The sequence below is a fragment of the Girardinichthys multiradiatus genome, chromosome 6, assembly GCF_021462225.1.
Source record: "Girardinichthys multiradiatus isolate DD_20200921_A chromosome 6, DD_fGirMul_XY1, whole genome shotgun sequence".
NCBI classification, from domain to species: domain Eukaryota; kingdom Metazoa; phylum Chordata; class Actinopteri; order Cyprinodontiformes; family Goodeidae; genus Girardinichthys; species Girardinichthys multiradiatus.
This window is the reverse complement of record NC_061799.1, coordinates 35,262,030-35,283,979: the sequence shown is the minus strand read 5'-3', so window position 1 is coordinate 35,283,979 and position 21,950 is coordinate 35,262,030. Positions and strand designations below refer to the sequence as shown.

At 42.8% G+C, this 21,950-nt stretch overlaps 1 protein-coding gene across 24 annotated transcripts in view; it reads right to left on the bottom strand.

The window, feature by feature from the left end:
• The window catches only part of epb41l3b (erythrocyte membrane protein band 4.1-like 3b), a 74,257-nt gene that overhangs the window by 21,132 nt on the left and 31,175 nt on the right, over nucleotides 1–21,950 (bottom strand). For 13 of the 24 annotated variants that reach the window (XM_047368431.1, XM_047368425.1, XM_047368423.1 and 10 more), the window contains 11 exons: nucleotides 21,773–21,877; nucleotides 21,460–21,502; nucleotides 21,294–21,369; nucleotides 20,803–21,021; nucleotides 17,247–17,334; nucleotides 10,897–10,941; nucleotides 10,220–10,372; nucleotides 9,613–9,710; nucleotides 8,703–8,878; nucleotides 4,489–4,694; nucleotides 3,551–4,135 (listed from right to left, as the gene is read on the bottom strand). In XM_047368431.1, the coding sequence (XP_047224387.1) occupies nucleotides 3,551–4,135; nucleotides 4,489–4,694; nucleotides 8,703–8,878; nucleotides 9,613–9,710; nucleotides 10,220–10,372; nucleotides 10,897–10,941; nucleotides 17,247–17,334; nucleotides 20,803–21,021; nucleotides 21,294–21,369; nucleotides 21,460–21,502; nucleotides 21,773–21,877 (1,794 nt within the window). The remainder of the gene's footprint in view (nucleotides 1–3,550; nucleotides 4,136–4,488; nucleotides 4,695–8,702; nucleotides 8,879–9,612; nucleotides 9,711–10,219; nucleotides 10,373–10,896; nucleotides 10,942–17,246; nucleotides 17,335–20,802; nucleotides 21,022–21,293; nucleotides 21,370–21,459; nucleotides 21,503–21,772; nucleotides 21,878–21,950) is intronic. The other 11 variants (XM_047368434.1, XM_047368437.1, XM_047368435.1 and 8 more) reach the window with 3 other exon arrangements.

Below are 21,950 nucleotides of genomic sequence, written 5' to 3'. Positions count from 1 at the left end.
AGAGTTGGGCTATTGTTGAATGAAGCAGTTAAAGCTTTACATGAAAGGACAAAATGTGTCCTAGATTCACTTTTATTTCAAACCGTATCATTATATTAACTCAACAGATAACTTTTGGCCTTAATTTGCGTAAAAATCAATTGAATCTTGACAAGAAAGCTGTTCTTGTAGTGGAAGTATCTAAGCAATAAAATTGTTAAATGTTCATCCATGGAGCAAGGGTGCTGCCATCTTGAATCGCCACTGCCTCCACCTATAGGTCAGGTCAAATTATCAGCAACAGTGGCTGCTCTAATCTCACTGAATTAAATACATGTATGAAGTTAAGCACCAACATTTTTAACAGGGTTGGTCGGGGCCTTTCCAGAAACTTACTATTAGCTTGCCTTACCGATTTCAAAAATGTGTTTGTGTGTTTAGGATCATTGTGCTAACAGCTATTTGTCCCAAAGCATAAAGCAGTGGTTAGGATTAGAGCTACACAATATACTGAATCACATCAAGGGCGCGTTCACACTGCTGGTTCAGTCCAGGGATCGGTAAAAGTGAGAAACTGGACTGTTGCGCTCTAGCTTTGCTTTTCCTCTATTTCTTCTTTTATTCAAATGCGCTGCTTTTGTGTTGCATCCTCTCCTGCTTTTGGTACGCTGGCCTGGCATGCATTCACACTGCAAAGCAAACTGCTCCAGGGTCCGGAAAAACTGTGCAGAGACCGGCGGTTCTTAAAGTGTCAGGGTACGGTTCTCTTGGCCATTTCAGGGTCTGGGATGGGTTCACATCGACATGATCTGCTCCAGAAACCGGATTCTGGCACGGTACAAACCTTTACAAAGGTTTGGTGTGAAAGCAGTCAGTGGGAAGAGTAGTTGTCTTGCAATCCAAACGTTGTGGGTTCAATTCCAGCTTCCTCCTGCCACATGCCGATGTGCCCCTGGGCAAGGCAATTAACATCAAGTTGCTCTGCGTGTCCCTGTGTGAATGTGTTAGTGAGTGCAATCGGGTGAATGTGGCTCTAGTGTAAAGTGCTTTAAATGGTTGGTATGACTGGAAGAACACCATAGTTCAGTCTGTTTACGTTCAGCATCACAATAACATCGAAAATGACTCCATGGACACAATATATTTGAGACTTCCTGTGGCCTTAAAGTGTCCACACTTGATGAATAAACGGTGGGGGTATTTTGATGAAGGTAAAAAACAGAAATGAGTCACAAAAATGTGAGTTAATCAAAACAATATCCTCAGTGTCACTTTAAACAAGTTTAACTTCACATTAGTGAGCGCCGGCAGAGGAAGAAGCCCCTGCTTCAACATCAGAACCTGAAATTTGCAGCTGCCCAGATAGACAAGCCAGATGTCTTCTGAAGAGAAGCTTTGTGGTCAGACAAGAAAAAAGATTGAAATACTTTGACATACAAATGTAGTAACACTGTAACAGCTGTCTTGCATGGTGGTGGCAGCATCATGCTGTGGTTCTGTTTTACTGCTAAGTGCACAAGGTGCAACAGTGAAGACTTCACCTCAGATTTGGCCCAACTGGGTGTTTCAATAGGACAATGGTCCTAAACACACACCCAAACTGGTTTTAGAAGGGATAGAGCCCGCTAACATTAGGCTTCTGGGACGGACCCGACCTCAACCCAACTGAGAATTTGACAAGGACTCTCCCAGGACACCAACGAATTTAAATGGCTCTGATAAGAAAAAGTGCCCAGAATTACATCAAAAAGCTTGTTGATGCCTACAAATGTATCCGGTTTCCCAGCAACTTGCGAAAAGATATTTATCTTAATATTAACGGGGGGTTTATGTGCATATTTTAGCCTGTATGAACAGTTTTGACCCTGTGAGGATTAGGGAAAATCCCCAGTCAAATCAAACTTTTGCACCTAATTTTGGGTTGTTTAAAGATTGTATAAATTATTTGTTGCATCATCATTCCACCCGGGAAAAAATAACTCTTTGAAAGGCCCGATTATTCCTGGGATCCATGGCCCTGATGACCCACTTGTGAACTTCTTACCAGCATTGAATATAACCGTAAATAATTTTCAGTAAGACACGGTTTTAGATTAGCAGAAGAAATCACATTTTGATCTGCTGATTTTGTGGCTGTACAGTAACCTGACTTTCAGGCCCTCCCCCTCCTCTCCATGCATGTCAACACGGTGGGTGATGTGGAGGAAGCTGGTCGTCTCAGTCTCTCTGCATCACTTCATTAAGTTGATTGTTTTCAAAGTGTGCTGCGTGACGTAAAATATCACATCTTTCTGGGCAAGTCCGAAGACATTACGAGCCCCGTCAACAGAGATCTGATGTAAATGATTCATCTTAATTTGTGCGGCTTTGGTTGAGCTGGAAAGCGATGCAGGGAGACCGAGTGAAGATATAATTATGAAAGCGTCAACTTGCGGCTTAAGTATGATGTCTTACAGAATTATCCGTATCCCCTGTGATAGACCAACACAAAGTTTGTAAAATTGTAAAGTGGAAGGTATTGTTTGCAAAAGATTTTACAATATCTGTGTGGTTAGCATTTTTACCCAGGCTCCATTAAGTCAACACCACCTTTCATAGCAGTTACACCAATTAGTCTTTGGAGTACGTCTCTACTAGCTTTGCAAATGCAGAAACTGAAAATTCCTCATTTTTCTTGCTAAACAGCTCAGGCTCAGTCAGACTGAATAGAGCATCTGAGAACATCAAATTTCAAGTCTTGCCACAGATTCTCAATTGGATTTGGGTCTGAATCTTAACTGTTTGTTCAATTAGAGAAAAACATTTTGATTTAAGTTCTATTGCAGCTCTGGCTGTATGTTTAGAGTCTTGGTCCTCGTCTCGGCCTCAAAAGGTTTTCTGTCGAGACGACCCTGGATTTGGCTCCATCCATCTTTAACTATTAACTAAGACCGGCTTCATCCTTTTCCTTCTGCCTTATACTTTCCACAACTTTGTGTTGGTCACATAAATTCCCAATAAAATACGTTTTGGTTGCAACATGAATGAACATAAATGTGAAAATGTTCAGGGTGTATGAATGTTTCTACATAACGCTGCTGTTTTCTGAGCTCTGACTGAACAGAATTAGTCAGAAATCTGGACATGACAGGTTAAAGTTGAGATGGGTTAGGCACAAAGCCTCGAATTTATTGCAAGATTAATCGCTAAATGATGATCGGTGACTCCTACAAATCAACTCTTCTCAAAGAAAACCATCTCTTCAGTAATATTTTACTGTGAGGCTGCAGAGATTAAATTTGACACCCATGCAGGTAAAATGTGTTTGTGTCCAACCCTCTCATTAAAGGCGAAGCAGCCAATCAGATATGAGATGGTAAGACTTGCAGGTTCATCTCTGTAAGCGTGATTCTGATGATGATAAGACAGCAGAGATGAGGCTCTGAAAGTAGGAGAGTGACAGACACTGGGACACACACTATCTGCGGGTCGGATCTGAACTGGTGGAACAGTTACAGGACAGAATCAGGTGTTAACAGGTCATTCTGGGTCAGATGTGGGAACTGGAACATACAGGCGTACGCGCACACACCTCCTCTTCCTCTGAACTGTCATGGTCATGGTAACCCTGGGCTATGGAGGCGGTCAGGGAGGCTGCCTTGGGCTCCAGGTAGCAGAGGCACAATGCCAGTGGGAAGGAGAGGGTGAGAGCGTAGGGGACTGAGAAGGAGGTGGAGAGCAGGAAGAAGAAGATGAAGAGGAAGCAGGGGATGAGAGACGGTGACTTAATGGGGAGGAAGTTCTGCGCGCACTCTGGGACGAAGCGCATCTCGGACAAATCGGGGAAGCTGATGTAGCCGTCATCGTCCAGGAGGGAAGACAGGTCGGGTAGGTGCAGAGAGAAGGAGAACAGGGTGCCCCCACGCCGCCTGCCCTGCTCCAGGCGCTGCTTGCGGGCAGACAGCAACAGCGCCTGCTCCTCCAGCAGGGCGGCTTTGCGGTCGGCGCGGGCCTGCCGCCACTGGCAGCCGTTGGCGCTCTTGGCCGGGCTGACCGATGAGGCCCGCTTACGGCCGCTCCCCGTGCGCCTCCGCCGCACTTTGCTTGACGTGATGGGAGTTGATGGGAGGGAGAGCTCAGAGCGGAGGGGGTCATTGGCGTACACAAGAGGGGAGCGCTGACGGAGGGAAATGTCAGCGATGAGATAACGTATGTGTAGATGGAGACAAGCGAAGGGGAAGGGGGGTGAACATGCATGAGCACACGAGTAAAATGTGAGGGTCAAAGGAAGGACAAGAAAAGAAAAGCAAATTAGTAAAGCACACAAAGGATGAGAAGCCTGACTACTGCAGTGGGTTACGCTGAAAGCAACTGGGAATTTCGCATCAGCCATTAAGAAAGTAATAAACAAAGAAAATAAAATAGAAAACAATAAAAAAGAGAACTATAAAGGTACTCTTCAAATTCAACAACAGTTAAAGCTTCAGTGAGGTCCTTTATTTAATGCAGCGGTGTTGGACAGCTCTTTACCTTAGTGTCATGTCTGAGCGTTGTCGTCACAGCTGGTTCTGGTGTCTCCGCTGCACCTTTCTGCACATCTTCCCGCTCAGCCTTCTCCTCCTCCGCCTCCCTCTCTGTCGTTACCGTGGTGATGATGTCTTCCTTGGCAATGACTTTGGGCGCCCCGTCACCAGGGCCGTCCTTCACAGGAGTCTCATGGTTCTCTGTAATGGGAGCTGAGAACAGAGATGGATGAGACGGTCTTTAATCTGTGATTTTCTGGGACTATCAAGCTTTAAATTCAAGAACCAAAGACTCTGTTTTATTTTTAGTAAAAAAAAGAAGCATTGCAAACAAACATGAAACACATCGTCGATCCAGTAAGATACAAGTTTATTTTAATAATTGAAACATCATTAAAATGTTTATTTGAGTAAACCTATTTAAATAAGTGAACCTTCTATATAAAAACAGATGCATTACTCAGTGTTTTTTTTTTGGTAACATTATTTTGGCTAAACTCATGAAAACCAAAAAAATTAGTTTCTAAATAAAAAACACAATATGATAAAGATTTTTAATAGAGAAATGTTGTGATGGCCAACTGTGGGACAGACAGCTGACAAACAAGCAGAGTTACACCCTCCAAAAACGATACAAAAGGTCTTTCCTAAAGAGGCTGGCTTTTTACAGAGTAATGTATCTGACAATATTACCGGAAAAGTGAGTGGAAGGAAAACGTGTGGCAAGTAAGAGGACAACTGGAGCCTGGAGGATTGTGAAGCCGAACTTATTCAAGAATTTGGGAGAAATTCAGCACAGCTATCTGCCAGGAAACTTTAGAGCAATTCATGCTTCCCTGTGTTGGGGTCATCCATTTTGGGGGATAGACCGACTGGGATTCGCAGCTCAACAGACGTCGCAGCTCTGACGCCACCTGGGATTATAAAACACCCGCAGAAAATAAACTTTCCTTGCCATTTCCAGCGTGTCTCACGGGGCGACGCATTGGAAGCGCATATCTGGAGAGACAAAAGCTCGCAGGCAAACATTTGCTCCACAGAGCCATTCCCGGAAGAGTTTGAAAGCTGTAAATCTGTCTGATACAAGAAGGTCAGAAGATTCAATTGAAGACCACCTGGCAGAGGTTAAAACCCTGGGAGGTTTGTTTCCAAGGAGATGAGTTTTCCTCCTTGTTGATTCTATTGACAAAATGGTTCTTCATATTTTCCCAGTTTTGGACGGGTGAGAAGTTTACAGTTTTTTTTTTTAGTAGATCACGGATGCGTGATCCCCCCACCCTCGTTTTTCTTCAGATCTACCCATCCTCAACCAGTGGAGAGAAGAAATCAACGTCAAAGTAATTTCGTTCTTTTCATATTAAACCGGATAGGTGCATTTAGAAGTCTGTGCAGGATGAGGCATAGTTAAGGTGATTTAGAATCACCAGTAGTGAATCCGGGGTATCAACTTGTTGCATGCAATAGTGATTGAAGTGTTTTATCCGGAGCTGTTTTGATTTGCTGTGCAAGTGTATTGAATCGCGGAGCACGGACGCGATCACCAAGGTGCGTGTTTTGTCCGACTGATCCCAAATAAGCCAGGAGATAGAAGTTGGACTTTGAAACTTTTTCCATTCAAAGCAGCTGCAGTCTGGGCCTCATGGCCTGACCACTCTTTTGTCCCAGTTTTATTACTGGAGTTTTTCCACTGAGTTCCCACCTCAGAGTTTTATGACTCTTTGTTAATTTGGGGCAGTCAACACACCAGGAGGACTTCTCTTTCCAAGTTAATCCAAATTTCATATTTAGTCCATAAAACTGCTGGTTTGATCTTCATAGACACTCAGTGCGCATATATTTTCTTTTATTATCATTGTTAAGTAGTCATTTTCATCCCTTTTGTGTAGAATAGTGGTGTTAGTTAGGTGAAGGTTTTTGGAGCAGAGTGGTGGTCTATCAGGGCTATATGACTTCAATACATTTTCACATATATATTTAAGAGAAATGTCTGTTTATTTCGTGCAAGAGCGATTTATCTGTCAAAATAAGGTCAAAGTTCCCCCACCTGCGGTGAAGCGTTTGGATAGACAGTGACATTTGGTGGTTTTGGGTAATAATTATCAATTATTAATGATAAATAACTAATTCTAATTATTAAGAGCTTTGAGCCCATAATCACAACACCAGAGGACATCTCTGATTTCTATTTGATTTTTGGTTAAGAAATTATTTTCCTGAATTATGATTTTTAATTATGATTTTTGATAAATATTAATCAATCAATAATCATAATCCTTACACCTGTTAAGAAAATGATTACATTTTCCAGTAGGACTTGCCTTCAGTCCACACCGTCAAAAGGACCAGTCCCTGCTTTAAGGACCATGATGTCACTGTCCTCAATTGGTCTGCAAACTGGCCTAACCTAAAGCTAGCAGAGATTCTACACAGCTCAAAAACATAAAGGGAACACTTAAACAACACAATATAACTCCAAGTAAATCAAACTTCTATGAAATCAAACTGTCCACTTAGGAAGCAACACTGATTGACAATCAATTTCACATCCTGTTGTTCAAATGGAATAAACAACAGGAGGAAATCTTTGGCGATTAGCAAAACACTCAATAAAGGAGTGGTTCTGCAGGTGGGGACCACAGACCACTTCTCAGTATCAATGCTTTCTGGCTGATGTTTTGGTCACTTTTGAATGTTGGTGGTGCTTTCACACTTGTGGTAGCATGAGACGGACTCTACAACCCACACAAGTGGCTCAGGTAGTGCAGCTCATCCAGGACGACACATCAATGCGAGCTGTGGCAATAAGGTTTGTTGTGTCTGCCAGCGTAGTGTCCAGAGCCTGGAGGCGCTACCAGGAGACAGACCAGTACACCAGGAGATGTGGAGGAGGCCGTAGGAGGGCAACAACCCAGCAGCAGAACCACTACCTCCGCCTTTGTGCAAGGAGGAACAGGAGGAGCACTGTCAGAGCCCTGCAAAATGACCTCCAGCAGGCCACAAATGTGCATGTGTCTGCACAAACGGTTAGAAACCGACTCCATGAGGATGGTATGAGGGCCCGACGTCCACAAATGGGGGTTGTGCTCACAGCTCAACACCGTGCAGGACGCTTGGTATTTGCCAGAGAACACCAGGATTGGCAAATTCACCACTGGTGCCCTGTGCTCTTCACAGATGAAAGCAGGTTCACACTGAGCACATGTGACAGATGTGACAGAGTCTGGAGACACCGTGAAGAGCGATCTGCTGCCTGCAACATCCTTCAGCATGACTGGTTTGGCAGTGGGTCAGTAATGGTGTGGGCTGGCATTTCTTTGGAAGTCCACACGGCCCTCCATGTGCTCGCCAGAGGTAGTCTGACTGCCATTAGGTACCGAGATGAGATCCTCAGACCCCTTGTGAGACCATATGCTGGTGCGGTTGTCCCTGGGTTCCTCCTAATGCAGGACAATGCTAGACCTCATGTGGCTGGAGTGTGTCAGCAGTTCCTGCAAGATGAAGACATTGAAGCTATGGACTGGCCCGCCCGTTCTCCAGACCTGAATCTGATTGAGCACATCTGGGACATCATGTCTCGCTCCATCTACCAACGTCACGTTGCACCACAGACTGACCAGGAGTTGGCGGATGCTTTAGTCCAGGTCTGGGAGGAGATCCCTCAGGAGACCATCCACCGTCTCATCAGGAACATGTCCAGGGGTTGTAGGGAGGTCATACAGACACGTGGAGGCCACACACAATACTGAGCCTCATTTTGACTTGTTTTAAGGACATTACATCAAAGTTGGATCAGCCTCTAGTGTGTTTTTCCTCTTTAATTTTGTATGTGACTCCAAATCCAGGCCTCCATTGGTTAATAAATTTGATTTCCATTGATGATTTTTGTGATTTTGTTTTCAGCACATTCAACTTTGTACAGAACAAAGTATTCAATGAGAATATTTCATTCAATCAGATCTAGGATGCGTTATTTGAGTGTTCTCTTTATTTTTTTGAGCAGTGTATGACGTATTGTCAGGAGGAAGTTGAGACATGAGACCCAATAATGGAGACGAGCTGAAGGCTGCTATTTAACACCTCAGCAGAGCCAGGGGCTGATCATCTCCATGCCACATTAAACTGCAGAATAAAGAGTGTATACTGTACAGTATCTACTGAGATGCACTTGTATTCCAACGATGTGGATATGTTTTCGACAGCTTAAGCACTCCTCCCTCTCACCTCCATCTAAGCTGCGGGACATGTTGTAGCGTTTGCTAGAGGAGCGCTCGAACAATGGCGCCGGCCTGGCGATCTGAGAGCTGGCCCTCCGTGTCTGAGCCTGGGTTCTGCCGCTGTAACGAAACTTGGAGCCGAGGCTGAGGAACTTCTTCGGAGGTGCCTCAGGAGACACAAGCCTGTGATGGGTTACAAACAAGCACATTAGTCAAACCAAAAATAAAACACTGATTTAAGCCAAAACACTATAACTCCTCATTTGAATAAGTCTCCTGGGAGCCCTCAGGCAGGGTTTGCAACACCAAATGACTCAAGAGACCACATTTTAGCTTAAAGCAGCAACTCTGCATGATGAACTACTGCGAGGCTCAGCAGAGTGAAATCAAGTACAGTGACAAGGAGCAAAGTGCAAAGTAGGCATGGTATCCTCACATTTAAAATTGCCATAGAGATACCGAGGGAATTAATGTTACTTTGCAGAATTTATATTTAAAACCCACAGTGCTTGCAAAATTATTCATATCTGTTGGCCTTATTCACATTAAAACCACAAATGTTGTGTATTTTATTGTGATTTTATCTGACATACCACAACAAAGATGGAGATAAACTGCCTCAAGCATACAATTTATTCTCAGTATAAATCGAGCTGTTCTGTGTAGCCATATGTTTGTTAATAATTTATTTAGAGGTTTATAATAAGGGTAGTAAATATAAATGCGTGCCACAAGTTTCATATTCTTAGATATAAAAAACATATTGAAAACCTTGAACCTTTTCCCTCAACTTTAGTTATACTACTTTGTGTTAATCAAATACATAAAATCCCAATAAATAAATGTGACATTTTTCCAAGATGCTGTAAATAAGGCGGTGTATGCAATGGGCTTTCAGTCCAAAGAAAATTTCTTACCTGAAGAATGTATGGTGCTCCACGCAGACCTTCCATAGCCTTTTGGCAGCGCGATGGTTTGGGAGCTTGAAACCAATCGTGCTTTCAAACTGCTCAAACTGTAACGCAGACAAAAGGCCAACCTCAGTACTTGTATTCATTTTCATTAAAACCCTAAAAATTCCCTACTGAGATTATAGTAGTTTAATTTTCTCTTTTACTGCTTCAACAAAGCCATACGGAGAAATCTTTCATTCAACTCCAAACTCAATGTCCCAATTCAACATTTAATGATTAAAGAGCCAAACAGCAATAAATGACGAAAACAGCCCAGTTACAGCTTATGTTTATACATGGTGACTGCTGACAGGTTATTCAGAGTGGCTTTGTTCAGTCGGACCCATTTCTCCATCCAAATCAAGGTTATGGATTGATGGCTGAATGGATGGAACGGCAAATGGATGGATATATGGAAGGATGGATGGATGATTGGATGGAGAACGGATGAATGGCTGGAGTGTTCCATAAAAACATCTCTTCCTCATTGTATTTCCTGCTCATACAATGCAAATGTACATGCAGCATGACAACCAGGGGTGTACCATCTTCTTTCCGTTGCGGTCTTTACCTCGCCGGGTCGGATTTTGATGTAAAAGTTGTTCCTTTTGTAGGAGATCTTGAGGATTTTAGGCCATGCAAATCTGTTGATCCGCAACCTGTCTCTGTAGATGAGGAGGCCACTTGCACAAACTCCCAGCATGATCTCCACACCCTCAGAGTCCTGCAAACAACACAGAGAGAAAATAAACAAATACACATCAGTTTATGGAGGCTGAGGAAAATCCACCAAGCAAAACATATACTCCTTTCTGCGTACCACAGAAAATAAACTTTCATAAACTTGTCAGTATATACAGGAAGGTTTCAGGCGTCAGTGCACAGCAGGACAAAGTAGAAATGTAAAAGAAAAAGGTTTGTGATAATTACAGGGGTTGAGCAGGCAGGCATAAAGTGGAATCAGGCATGTGGTTCTCTAATATCCTCTATGCACGCTGTGGTAGCACTGAATGACGACTAGAGGGGCGCCAACTGGCAAATGCAACAGTGAAGTTTTTGGAAAAATGAAGCTCTTCACTACACAAAGCGTGAAATGGCTGGCTGAAACCAACAAGAGAAGCACTGATCTAAAGTGGGAGCAACCAATCTCAAGTGATAAGTGGGATGTTGGAAATGACAGTGTTGTATGTAGCCATGCACAAACACACTTACTCAGGTAGTTTAAGCACATGGAAAGCGGCCTCTTACCTCTCCCTCAGCTGGAGCCAAGCTTTCATAGAGATTCCCTACCAACTTTGCATTTATTGAGAGAGGAGAGAAGACAAAAGAGGAATGTCTTCTGATATGCACATATTTTCTTGTATCAAAACTATGACTAACAGAGGCAGCACTGAGCCTTGGTGCCTATTCAGTTTGATCAAAGCCACTTCTTCATCTCTGTCATCTTGTTCATTCAGATCTACATCTGGGAGGGCAATATCCTCCCCATTGCTCACATCCAGGTCCACTTTGACTTTCAAAGCCCTTTTTGATAAGCGATTCATTTCATAAAGAGCAATGGATGCCATTTTCTTTTTATGATGACAGCCCCTCAGCTCTCTCTCTTTCCTGCCTGTGTTCTGATGCCGCTTTTGATGCCGGTGGAAGAGAAACTGAAAAACAAAGAGTCAAGCTGGGCTCCAGATCTGCTCAGGCAAACCCCCAGAGACAGCAGTGATATGGTGTGAGTCAATCAGTGCAGAAGCAATGTTAAACAATGTTAAACCAAGGAGTCACTGTGGCAGCCATGATGTTTGTCAAGCAGGTGTGCTGTAGGGCTAGGCATCACAAGTTAACTGCATGGGTGAAATATGTGTGGGGTTTCATATGGCGAAGGAATAGTTACAAACTTTGTGATTGAAAAACTTTTAAAACATTCTTGGGAAAACTCATATTTACACATGTTGAGGAATTTTAGAATGAGGATCCATATCAAAGTTTTTAAAAATGATTTGTATCGGAGTTCTTGACGAAACTCAACTTGTGATACCATTTGTGGGTTTACTGAGATCTTAAGTCCGCCACACCAGCTATGTTCCAATTTAATAATAACAAAATAATAATAATAATAAGCCTACTTTTATGTGCACAGTTTGTGGAACTGTAAAATAGGCTATGCACGTTATTCTGTTGATAAACAAATCAGGGGTTTTCCACATTAAGTGTTTTTTTGCCCTTTACAAAGAATGACTGTATTGACTACTGCAGTTTTAATGTGTGTGTGTGTCATGTGACTTCCTGTCCTTAGGTATTCCCAGACAGCTTTTGGTTGGGGGAAATTCTACATAGATAGCAGATTAATTACTACAAATGAAATTTCATGACGTTTAAAGCAAGGAGAACCACTTTTTCCAGACGTTCTATTGTCAGATAAAAAATAGCCAATGAAATGACCTACCTTTTTAGCTCATTTATCAAATCATAAAAAAAAAACTAAACATGCAGGTCTTTGGCTAGTACTTCACCAAAATACTCTGCATAAAATGTCATCAGCAGAAGCAAGGCTTGAGTTTCTCTGTAACTGTCATGTCAGATGAATGTACCAAAGAATACACAGATGGGGCTGCGTCATTATTCAAATATAACTTCATTTTGATTTTGAAAACGCAAAGAAACACTGATTTACCATCCAACGACAGGATCTGGTTGTCTGCTGTGTGCAGTTAGGCTGTTACACATCTGTATATTATCCTCATTCTGACACTTATCTTTTTCATTCTGATCATTGTACAGTACAGACCAAATGTTTGGACACACCTTCTCATTCAAAGAGTTTTCTTTATTTTCATGACTATGAATATTGTAGCTTCACACTGAAGGCATCAAAACTATGAATTAACACATGTGGAATTATATACTGAACAAAAAAGTGTGAAACAACTGAAAATATGTCTTATATTCTAGGTTCTTCAAAGTAGCCACCTTTTACTTTGATTACTGCTCCACACACTCTTGGCATTCTGTTGATGAGCTTCAAGAGGAAGTCACCTGAAATGGTTTTCACTTCACAGGTGTGCCCTGACAGGTTTAATAACTGGGATTTCAAGCCTTATAAATGGGGTTGGGACCATCAGTTGTGTTGTGCAGGAGGTGGATACAGTACACAGCTGATAGTCCTACTGAATAGACTGTTAGAATTTGTATTATGGCAAGACAAAAGCAGCTAAGCAAAGAAAAACGAGTGGCCATCATTACTTTAAGAAATGAAGGTCAGTCAGTCCAAACAATTGGGAAAACTTTGAAAGTGTCCCCAAGTGCAGTCGCAAAAACCATCAAGCGCTATAAAGAAACTGGGTCACATGAGGACCGCCCCAGGAAAGGAAGACCAATAGTCACCTTTGCTGCGGACGATAAGTTCATCCGAGTCACCAGCCTCAAAAATCGCAGGTTAACAGCAGCTCAGATTAGAGAACAGGTCAATGCCACACAGAGTTCTAGCAGCAGACACATCTCTAGAACAACTGTTAAGAGGAGACTGTGTGAATCAGGTCTTCATGGTAAAATAGCTGCTAGGAAACCACTGCTGAGGACAGGCAACAAGCAGAAGAGACTTGTTTGGGCTAAAGAACAAAAGGAATGGACATTAGACCAGTGGAAATCTGTGCTTTGGTCTGATGAGTCCAAATTTGAGATCTTTGGTTCCAACCACCGTGTCTTTGTGCGGCGCAGAAGAAGTGAAAGGATGGACTCTACATGCCTGGTTCCCACCGTGAATCATGGAGGAGGAGGTGTGATGGTGTGGGGGTGCTTTGCTGGTGACACTGTTGGGGATTTATTCAAAATTGAAGGCATACTGAACCAGCATGGCTACCACAGCATCTTGCAGCAGCATGCTATTCTATCCGGTTTGCGTTTAGTTGGACCATCATTTATTTTTCAACAGGACAATGACCCCAAACACACCTCCAGGCTGTGTAAGGGCTATTTGACCAAGAAGGAGAGTGATGGGTGCTGCGCCAGATGACCTGGCCTCCACAATCACCGGACCTGGACCCAATCGAGATGGTTTGGGGTGAGCTGGACCGCAGAGTGAAGGCAAAAGGGCCAACAAGTGCTAAGCATCTCTGGGAACTCCTTCAAGACTGTTGGAAAATCATTTCAGGTGACTACCTCTTGAAGCTCATCAACAGAATGCCAAGAGTGTGTGGAGCAGTAATCAAAGCAAAAGGTGGCTACTTTGAAGAACCTAGAATATAAGACATATTTTCAGTTGTTTCACACTTTTTTGTTCAGTATATAATTCCACATGTGTTAATTCATAGTTTTGATGCCTTCAGTGTGAAGCTACAATATTCATAGTCATAAAAATAAAGAAAACTCTTTGAATGACAAGGTGTATCCAAACTTTTGGTCTGTACTGTATATGCACATGTGGTCTCCTTCATTTAGGGGATTAAATGCATCAGACACTGATGTTTTATACAGTTACACATGTGATCATGTAGACTAATGCTAGTGTGGTGTGAAACTGCATAAAACAAAATAATTGATTTTCAATAAAATCACCCCATCTTAGACCAGTTCTCTTCAAACAGAAAAAACTAGTTTTATTAGGCCATAAATGTACTTCAAACAGAAATTCTGTCTTTTCTTTTTTACCAATAAACACTTTAGGCCTTAATGATGGTCAAACCGCAGGTACTAGTAAGTGTGAGAGAAATCTTTCAGAAAAAACAATAAGGCAGCTTTAGGATATTTTCCCTCTAAACAACAAATTCCTGATAATTCTGCAAACAAACAAGTCTAAAAGAAGGCAGCTGAGTCAGAGGTATGCAAACTCATGTTGACTTTTAGGTTTTTCTGGAAGGAAAAGTGTGACTGATTGCTCTGGAAAGTGCAGTAAAAGTCATCCAGACATTTCAGGAGGATGTGTGCACCGTGAAGCACAAAAAAACATTTCTATTTCCATCTTTAACAACAGTATTTTATAGTCATGAAGTCATGTGACGGGAAAAATGTTTTGGCATTCTGATGTAAAGAATGAAGATTTTTTTACTGTATGATCTGTTTAATAGTCTGAAAACACATTTTATGAATGTAGAAAGCAGCAATGACTCAGTTAATGTCCTCAAAGACATTTCCCTGCATAAACAATGACATCTATCGGGACCTTTTCCATTTCCAACTACCTTGCCTTGCAAAAGTATTCAACTTTTTCACCTTCTGCCTCGCTGTCGTGTTTTATGTGACAGACTAAGCACATAATTGTGAAGTGGAAGGAAATTAAATGAAGGTTTTCAAAAATATTTTGCAAATAAAAATCGAAAGTGTGGTGTGAGTTTTTGCTCAACCACCTGTACTCTGATACTCCTAAATAAAATCCAGTGTAACCAATTACCTAAAGAAATCCCAATTAAATAACCGTGACAAAAAAATTATACTGCACACAAAAACCCAATCGGTGGCAGGAAAACACCAGAAAACCATGCATCATTTTCCTTCTACTGCAAAGTGTAAAGTCCAGTGACACCCCATAGTAAGAGAAAGGAGATGTGCTTTAGTGCTTTTGAACATTTTCATTATGAACAAACTGGCAACAGGTTTTACTACTTTTTACTTTCTCTTTCTTCATTTATCTTTAATACTTATTTTGTCACACCTCTGTTATGAAATGGGACACATTTTTATGTTGCATCAACAAGCCCTAGCTGCTTTGCTTCTTTATAGATAGTAGAAATTTTACGCTCTGGCAAATGAAGGTATTCAAAATCCTCTGTGCAAAAACTTTAGACTTGTACATGTTAATATGGAAAGTTAAAATTTTAATTTATGAATATGAAATGCTGACATTTTTGTTGTGTAGAAGTAATAAAATTAGTTATTAATTTCATATTAAAACTAAACATTTCGGAGTAATTGTGTTCACCTCTATGGCGTCACACTTCATGTCAAACACAAACAAGACAATAAGAAATTAACTAACAATTACATGTAATAAATACTTCATGCAAAAATCAGAAAAGTTTAAAGCAGATGCAGACTGTCATGCTGCGCTGAATTCTTTGATTTTCAAGAGGCCATGTTTTAAGATTTTTGCAAAATGAAATGAATGTCTGGAGTTCAGTAAATTATTAAATTATTCCAGACCTGAGACGCATGACAAGAAAAGAAAGCTTGACCAAAAAACACTTTTCCTAAATGTTCGGCAGTCCCCTCTAGAGCCTGTTCTAGTTAACCTACTCGAGTTCCTCTGCATAAATTCATGAACCAACATTTCTCCCCATCCTTTACCATCTCTGTATTATATTTTTAAAGGTCATATATTTACTATCAAAGAGAAAAAGAGTTATGTCTTTTACCATACAGTCTGACTATATGACTTATGGGAATAAAGGTGCAGACATTTGTCTTGTTTTAACTGTAGACAAACGATGTTAACCATTTTCAAAAGCCAGGGATGTTTTTGACTTGATTTCTGTAAATAAACCAGACAATATAACTGTAGAATATTTGTGAATTCAGCATCACTGCAGACATGAATCCAAACAAGTTTTTAATGCTAGGAATCCTATTTTATAATTACAAAGTTTAAGTAAAACCCTGACAGTGGTTCATGTTGTACTTCCATGGTGATGGCACCATCATGCTGTGGGAATTAATTCTATCAGCAGGGATAGAGAGGCTGGTTAGCATTGCCGGGAAGATGGATGGAGCTAAACACAGGGCATGTGAAAACCATGCGTCCTTATCCTTATGCTTCACAGTTACATGTAGTCGGTCTTGGCCTACCACATTAAATACTCAGACTTTGTGGTTGTTTCAACAAAATGTGAAAATAAATTTCAAGGGGTATAAATACTTTTGCAAAGCACTAACAGTAGTGGCAGCCCTGCATCATTTATACCTTAACAATCCAAGTGATACACTCTGGAAAAATGACTGTAAAAAGGTAAATAGTGGTGATCTATGAGAAAGAACAAGCAAATTAAGTGTTAGTTTAATGTTGGTGACTGCAGCAGCATAGACAGGCTTCATGTGATCAGCTGGTGGTCAGAGAGCAGTTTGTGTAATGACTGGAGCGGCTGGCATCGATGTTAACAGAGATTAGTATCTAAATAGATGAAATAATAGACTATCAATTCATTTTTGATTCGCTATGTTATTATTTTGATAGCCATAGAAAAGATGATAAAAGTGCAAACGAGGAAGAAATAAGTTACTTTAGATTTTTAACCGAGCTCCTTGAACTCTGCAACCCTAAAATGTAAACTATTAAATCTTCTACACCTCCAAAAAGAATCAGGTCTCTTTAAAGCTGCACAATGAAGCTATCTCAGTTGTTTTAGACATCAGTTCACCAAATAAAATGTCAGGAAAGAAATAGTAGCCTACCTTAAAAAACTTGTTTAGTACAAATTTCTTTAGAGAAAATAAATAAGTAAATACATTTGAATACAGACTGTAGACTGTAATTATTTTTGTACGTTCTAATTAAATACTGGTACAGAAGCTGTTCTGATGTGTACTTATTTCACCAGCTGGCTGTCATGCTGCACAAAGGTAAATATTTTATGCTGGGAGAAAGGAGAGAGAGTTACAACTTCGTTATAACTTATTACCTTAGCATGATGGAGGTCAACTCCATACATAGACAGCTTTTTGGCATTTTCCAGGAAGTGGATTTCTGCTTCAGCTGGTGTCATCCCCCTGCAGCAAAAAAACATCAGAAACACAGTAGTCACCAATAGACCTAAATAAACCTATCTGTGCCAGCAAAACAGAAAAAACAATCAATGTATCTATATTTAAAACGCTATAGGTATATCTCAATAAATTTGAATATTCTTAAAAAAGTTTATTTGTTTCTGGAATTTAATTCAAAACTCATATTACAGATTCATGACAGACACAGTGATTTCAGCGTTTATTGCAATTAACTCTAATGATTAGGACTTACATACACGGTCAAAAGTTTTAGAACCCCTTTCTCATTAAAAGTCTTTATGCTTATGACTATTTACATTGTACATAAATTCTCACCGAAGGCATCAAAACAGTGAATGAACACATATGGAATCATGTAGCAAACGAAAAATTTTACTATAAATATGTTTTGTATTTTAGATTCCTTAAAGTAGTTGCCCTTTGCTGTAAAAACTGAAATGTTAACCTTTGGCCGTCTCTCATTGAACCTCTGGAAAACCATTTCAGGTGACCATCTCATGAAACTCAGGAAGGGAATGCTAAGAGAGCAAACCAGTACAAAAAACACTGGGATCTGTATCCAAGCACCTCAATAGAAAGTTAAGTGGAAGGAAAAACGAGCACAAGCAAGAGAGATAGCTGCAGTCTTGAATGGATCGCCGCCTCCATTTAATGCCACTTATATGCGGCATTTCAAGTAAAACAGCCTAGAATAATTATTTATTGCTTGTATTTTAGTACATGACATGTAGCCAGTCAATCTTGTAGAAAGCATTTATTGGTCTAATTTTCTGAGAAAAAAAATTTGAGTTTTCATTAACTGCAAACTTTAAAACTCAAAATTGACAAAACAAATAAATCACCATGTGCTTTTTTGACTTCTGATTGCAAAGAGCCAAAAAAAAAACCTAAAGGTCATTGCGAAAGACCGCATCGTTTTTGTCATTCATTTTGCATGAACTAATGTATAAAAGCTTCAAGTGCCTCTCAGTGGGATGTAAAGAAAACCTCCAAAGGAAGGCGCCCTGATCAGATGCCCGAACCACTTCAACTGACTCCTTTCAATATATACGTTCGTTCGTTCGTCGTCTTCCGCTTATCCAGGACCGGGTCGCGGGGGCAGCAGACTCAGCAGAGACGCCCAGACGTCCCTCTCTCCAGACACCTCCTCCAGCTCCTCCAGGGGGAGCCCAAGGCGTTCCCAGGCCAGCCGAGAGACATAGTCCCTCCAGCGTGTCCTGGGCCGTCCCCTGGGCCTCCTCCTGGTGGGACGTGCCTGGAACACCTCCCGAGGAAGGCGTCCAGGAGGCATCCGGTATAGATGCCTGAGCCACCTCAACTGGCTCCTCTCGATGTGGAGGAGCAGCGGCTCTACTCCGAGCTCCTCCCCGATGGCCGAGCTCCTCACCCTATCTCTAAGGGAGTGCCCGGCCACCCTACGGAGGAAGCTCATTTCAGCCGCTTGTATCCGTGATCTCGTTCTTTCGGTCATGACCCAAAGTTCACGGCCATAGGTGAGGGTAGGAACGTAGACCGACCGGTAAATTGAGAGCTTTGCTTTTCGGCTCAGCTCTTTCTTCACCACAACGGACCGGCACAGTGCCCCCATTACTGAGGCAGCCACACCGATCCGTCTGTCGATCTCCCGCTCCATTCTTCCCTCACTCGTGAACAAGACCCCGAGATACTTAAACTCCTCCACTTGAGGCAGGAACTCCCCTCCAACCTGAAGAGGACAAGCCACCCTTTTCCGGTCGAGTACCATGGCCTCGGACTTGGAGGAGCTGATCCTCATCCCAGCCGCTTCACACTCGGCTGCGAACCACCACAGCGCATGCTGTAGGTCTTGGCTAGAGGGGGCCAGCAGGACCACGTCATCCGCAAAAAGAAGAGACCAGACCCCCTCCGGCCCTTGGCTGCGTCTAGAAATCCTGTCCATAAAAGTTATGAACAGGACCGGCGACAAAGGGCAGCCCTGCCGGAGTCCGACATGCACTGGGAACAGGTCCGACTTAGTGCCGGCAATGCGGACCAAACTCCTGCTCCGCTCGTACAGGGACCGGATGGCTCCTAATAAAGGGCCCCCGATTCCATACTCCTGGAGCACCCCCCACAGGGCATCACGAGGGACACAGTCGAATGCCTTCTCCAGGTCCACAAAACACATGTGAACCGGTTGGGCAAACTCCCATGAACCCTCGAGCACCCTGTAGAGGGTATAGAGCTGGTCCAGTGTTCCACGGCTGGGACAAAAACCACACTGTTCCTCCTGAAGCCGAGGTTCGACTATCGGTCGGACTCTCCTCTCCAATACCCTGGCGTAGGCCTTACCAGGGTGGCTGAGGAGTGTGATCCCCCTGTAGTTGGAACCTTCATTTAATTTCCTTCCACTTCACAATTATGTGAAGTGACTAGCACAGAAGTCCAATAACAAAACACCACTCGGATTCAGATCGGGGAGGCCATTCCTCCCAATCACGCCTCTCCAGATGTCACTGTCGTTCCCCACGTGGGCGTTGAAGTCCTCCAGCAGAATAATGGAGTCCCTGGGAGGGGCACTATCCAGCACCCCCGACAGGGACGCCAAGAAGGCAGGGTACTCTGCACTACCACTCGGCCTGTAGGCTGAAATGATAGTCAGAGACCTCTCCCCAACCCGAAGGCGCAGGGATACAACCCTCTCATCCACTGGGGTAAACCCCAACACGAGACGGCTGAGCTGGGGGGCAACAAGCAAACCCACACCAGCCCGCCGCCTCTCCCCGTGGGCCACTCCAGAGTAGAAGAGAGTCCAACCCCTCTCAAGGAGATGGGTTCCAGAGCCCACGCTGTGCGTGGAGGCGAGCCCGACTATTTCTAGTCGATTTCTCTCGACCTCCCGCACAAGCTCAGGCTCCTTCCCCCCCAGCGAGGTGACATTCCACATCCCTAGAGCCAGCCTAAGCATCCGGGGATCAGGCCGTTGAGGTCTCCACCTTCGTCCGCCACCCAATCCTCTTTGCACCGGTCCCTCACGGTTCCCCCTGCAGGTGGTGGGCCCACTGGGGGATGGTCTCGCGTCTCTCGTTCGGGCTTGGCCCGGCCGGGTCCCGCGAGGAGCAACCCGTCCACCAGGCGCTCTCCGACGAGTCCCGACCCCAGGCCTGGCTCCAGGGTGGGACCCCGGCTCCGCCGTACCGGGCGACGTCACGTGCCTCGATATTTTGTTCTTTATGAGGGATTCTTGAACCACTCTTTGTCTGACCCATCACCTAGAGCCTGTTTGCCATGGGAGACCCTACCAGGGGCATTTAGGCCCCAGACAACATAGCCTCTAGGATCATTTGAGCACTCAAACCCCTCCACCACGTTAAGGTGACGGTTCAAGGAGGGGTTCAATATATAAATTTTTTGTAATTGTTTTCATTAGGCAAAACAAAAAATAATCAAGTCCAGAGCTCAGCTGGGCTGCAGAGAGATGCAGACACTAACTTATAGGTCTTGTGGAGCTCCATGACCTTCTCCTCAAGCTCTTTGGTCTGGTTGGGTGCGAAGCGGATTTCGCTGATGTAATCGCTGCCCAGCTCTTCTGGGTCGTAGTCTCCGAGTTCAGACTGCACCGTGTAGGATCCCAGCAGTGTGTGGGTGGCAAAGGAACAAGGCAGACGACCTGAAACAACGTCATCCCTCAGCTGCAAGCACAGGTAATACCTGGAAGTGGGAGGAAAAAAGAAAAACATGCTTTAGTTTTTCAATCCACGGTGATATTCTCATGTCTGACTCAGTTTTCTGTCCTGAAACGAAGCAGCTTTGGTTTAGTTCAAGCTCCAGAACAGTACTGAGATGTTTTCGAAATGAACAGCACCATGGCTTCTGGCATACCTGCATTTTCTTCCAGTTTAAAACTACAATAATTGTTCCTATAAGTCAATAATAATAACAAAGCATGAAGAATAACCCTTTTAAATCAACAGTTGACTCACCTTGTGATGTCCTCACTCAGTTGTGAGGGGTCTGGAGGGTAAAACTTGACATTGAAAGCAAAGTTCCAGGGACCAGCTGAGACGTAGAAAGAAGGTGAGATAATTAAAGTCACAATTTAGCTGTTTAGCAGTAAGACAGGTTAATAACGAGGATTCTTAGACATACTCCTGATCTGCTTCTTAAGCTCTTTGGAAGGGTCCAACCAATTCTGCAAAACCACAGAGGAAAGCATTAGTCATATCCAGTGTCTGTCCAAATTATAAGGAAACATACTTGCTAAAGTGGGGGAAATATTGCTTTAGATATAGGACTGGTGTGTTTAGTTGAGTTACTTTCAAAATGTAATTTGAAAAGAGTTACAGTACTTTAGCTTAAATTATTATGTTTTTACTGTTGAACAACTTAGTAATTTCATAGGAAAAAAACTATTCACACATTAGCAACAACACAACTAAACAGACATTTTCATTTAAATTACCTTCTGGTTCTCTACGTCTCTGTATGTGATGCCAAAATAATCCTTCTCCAGCAGGTTGAGGTGTTCACACACTTTATCAAAGAGCACATGGCCTTTGCCCCGTTTCTGTAAGAAAAAAACCCAAAAAATAGTCTTAAACTTGTATGACTTGATATGAAATGCACTGATTCACCCAGAT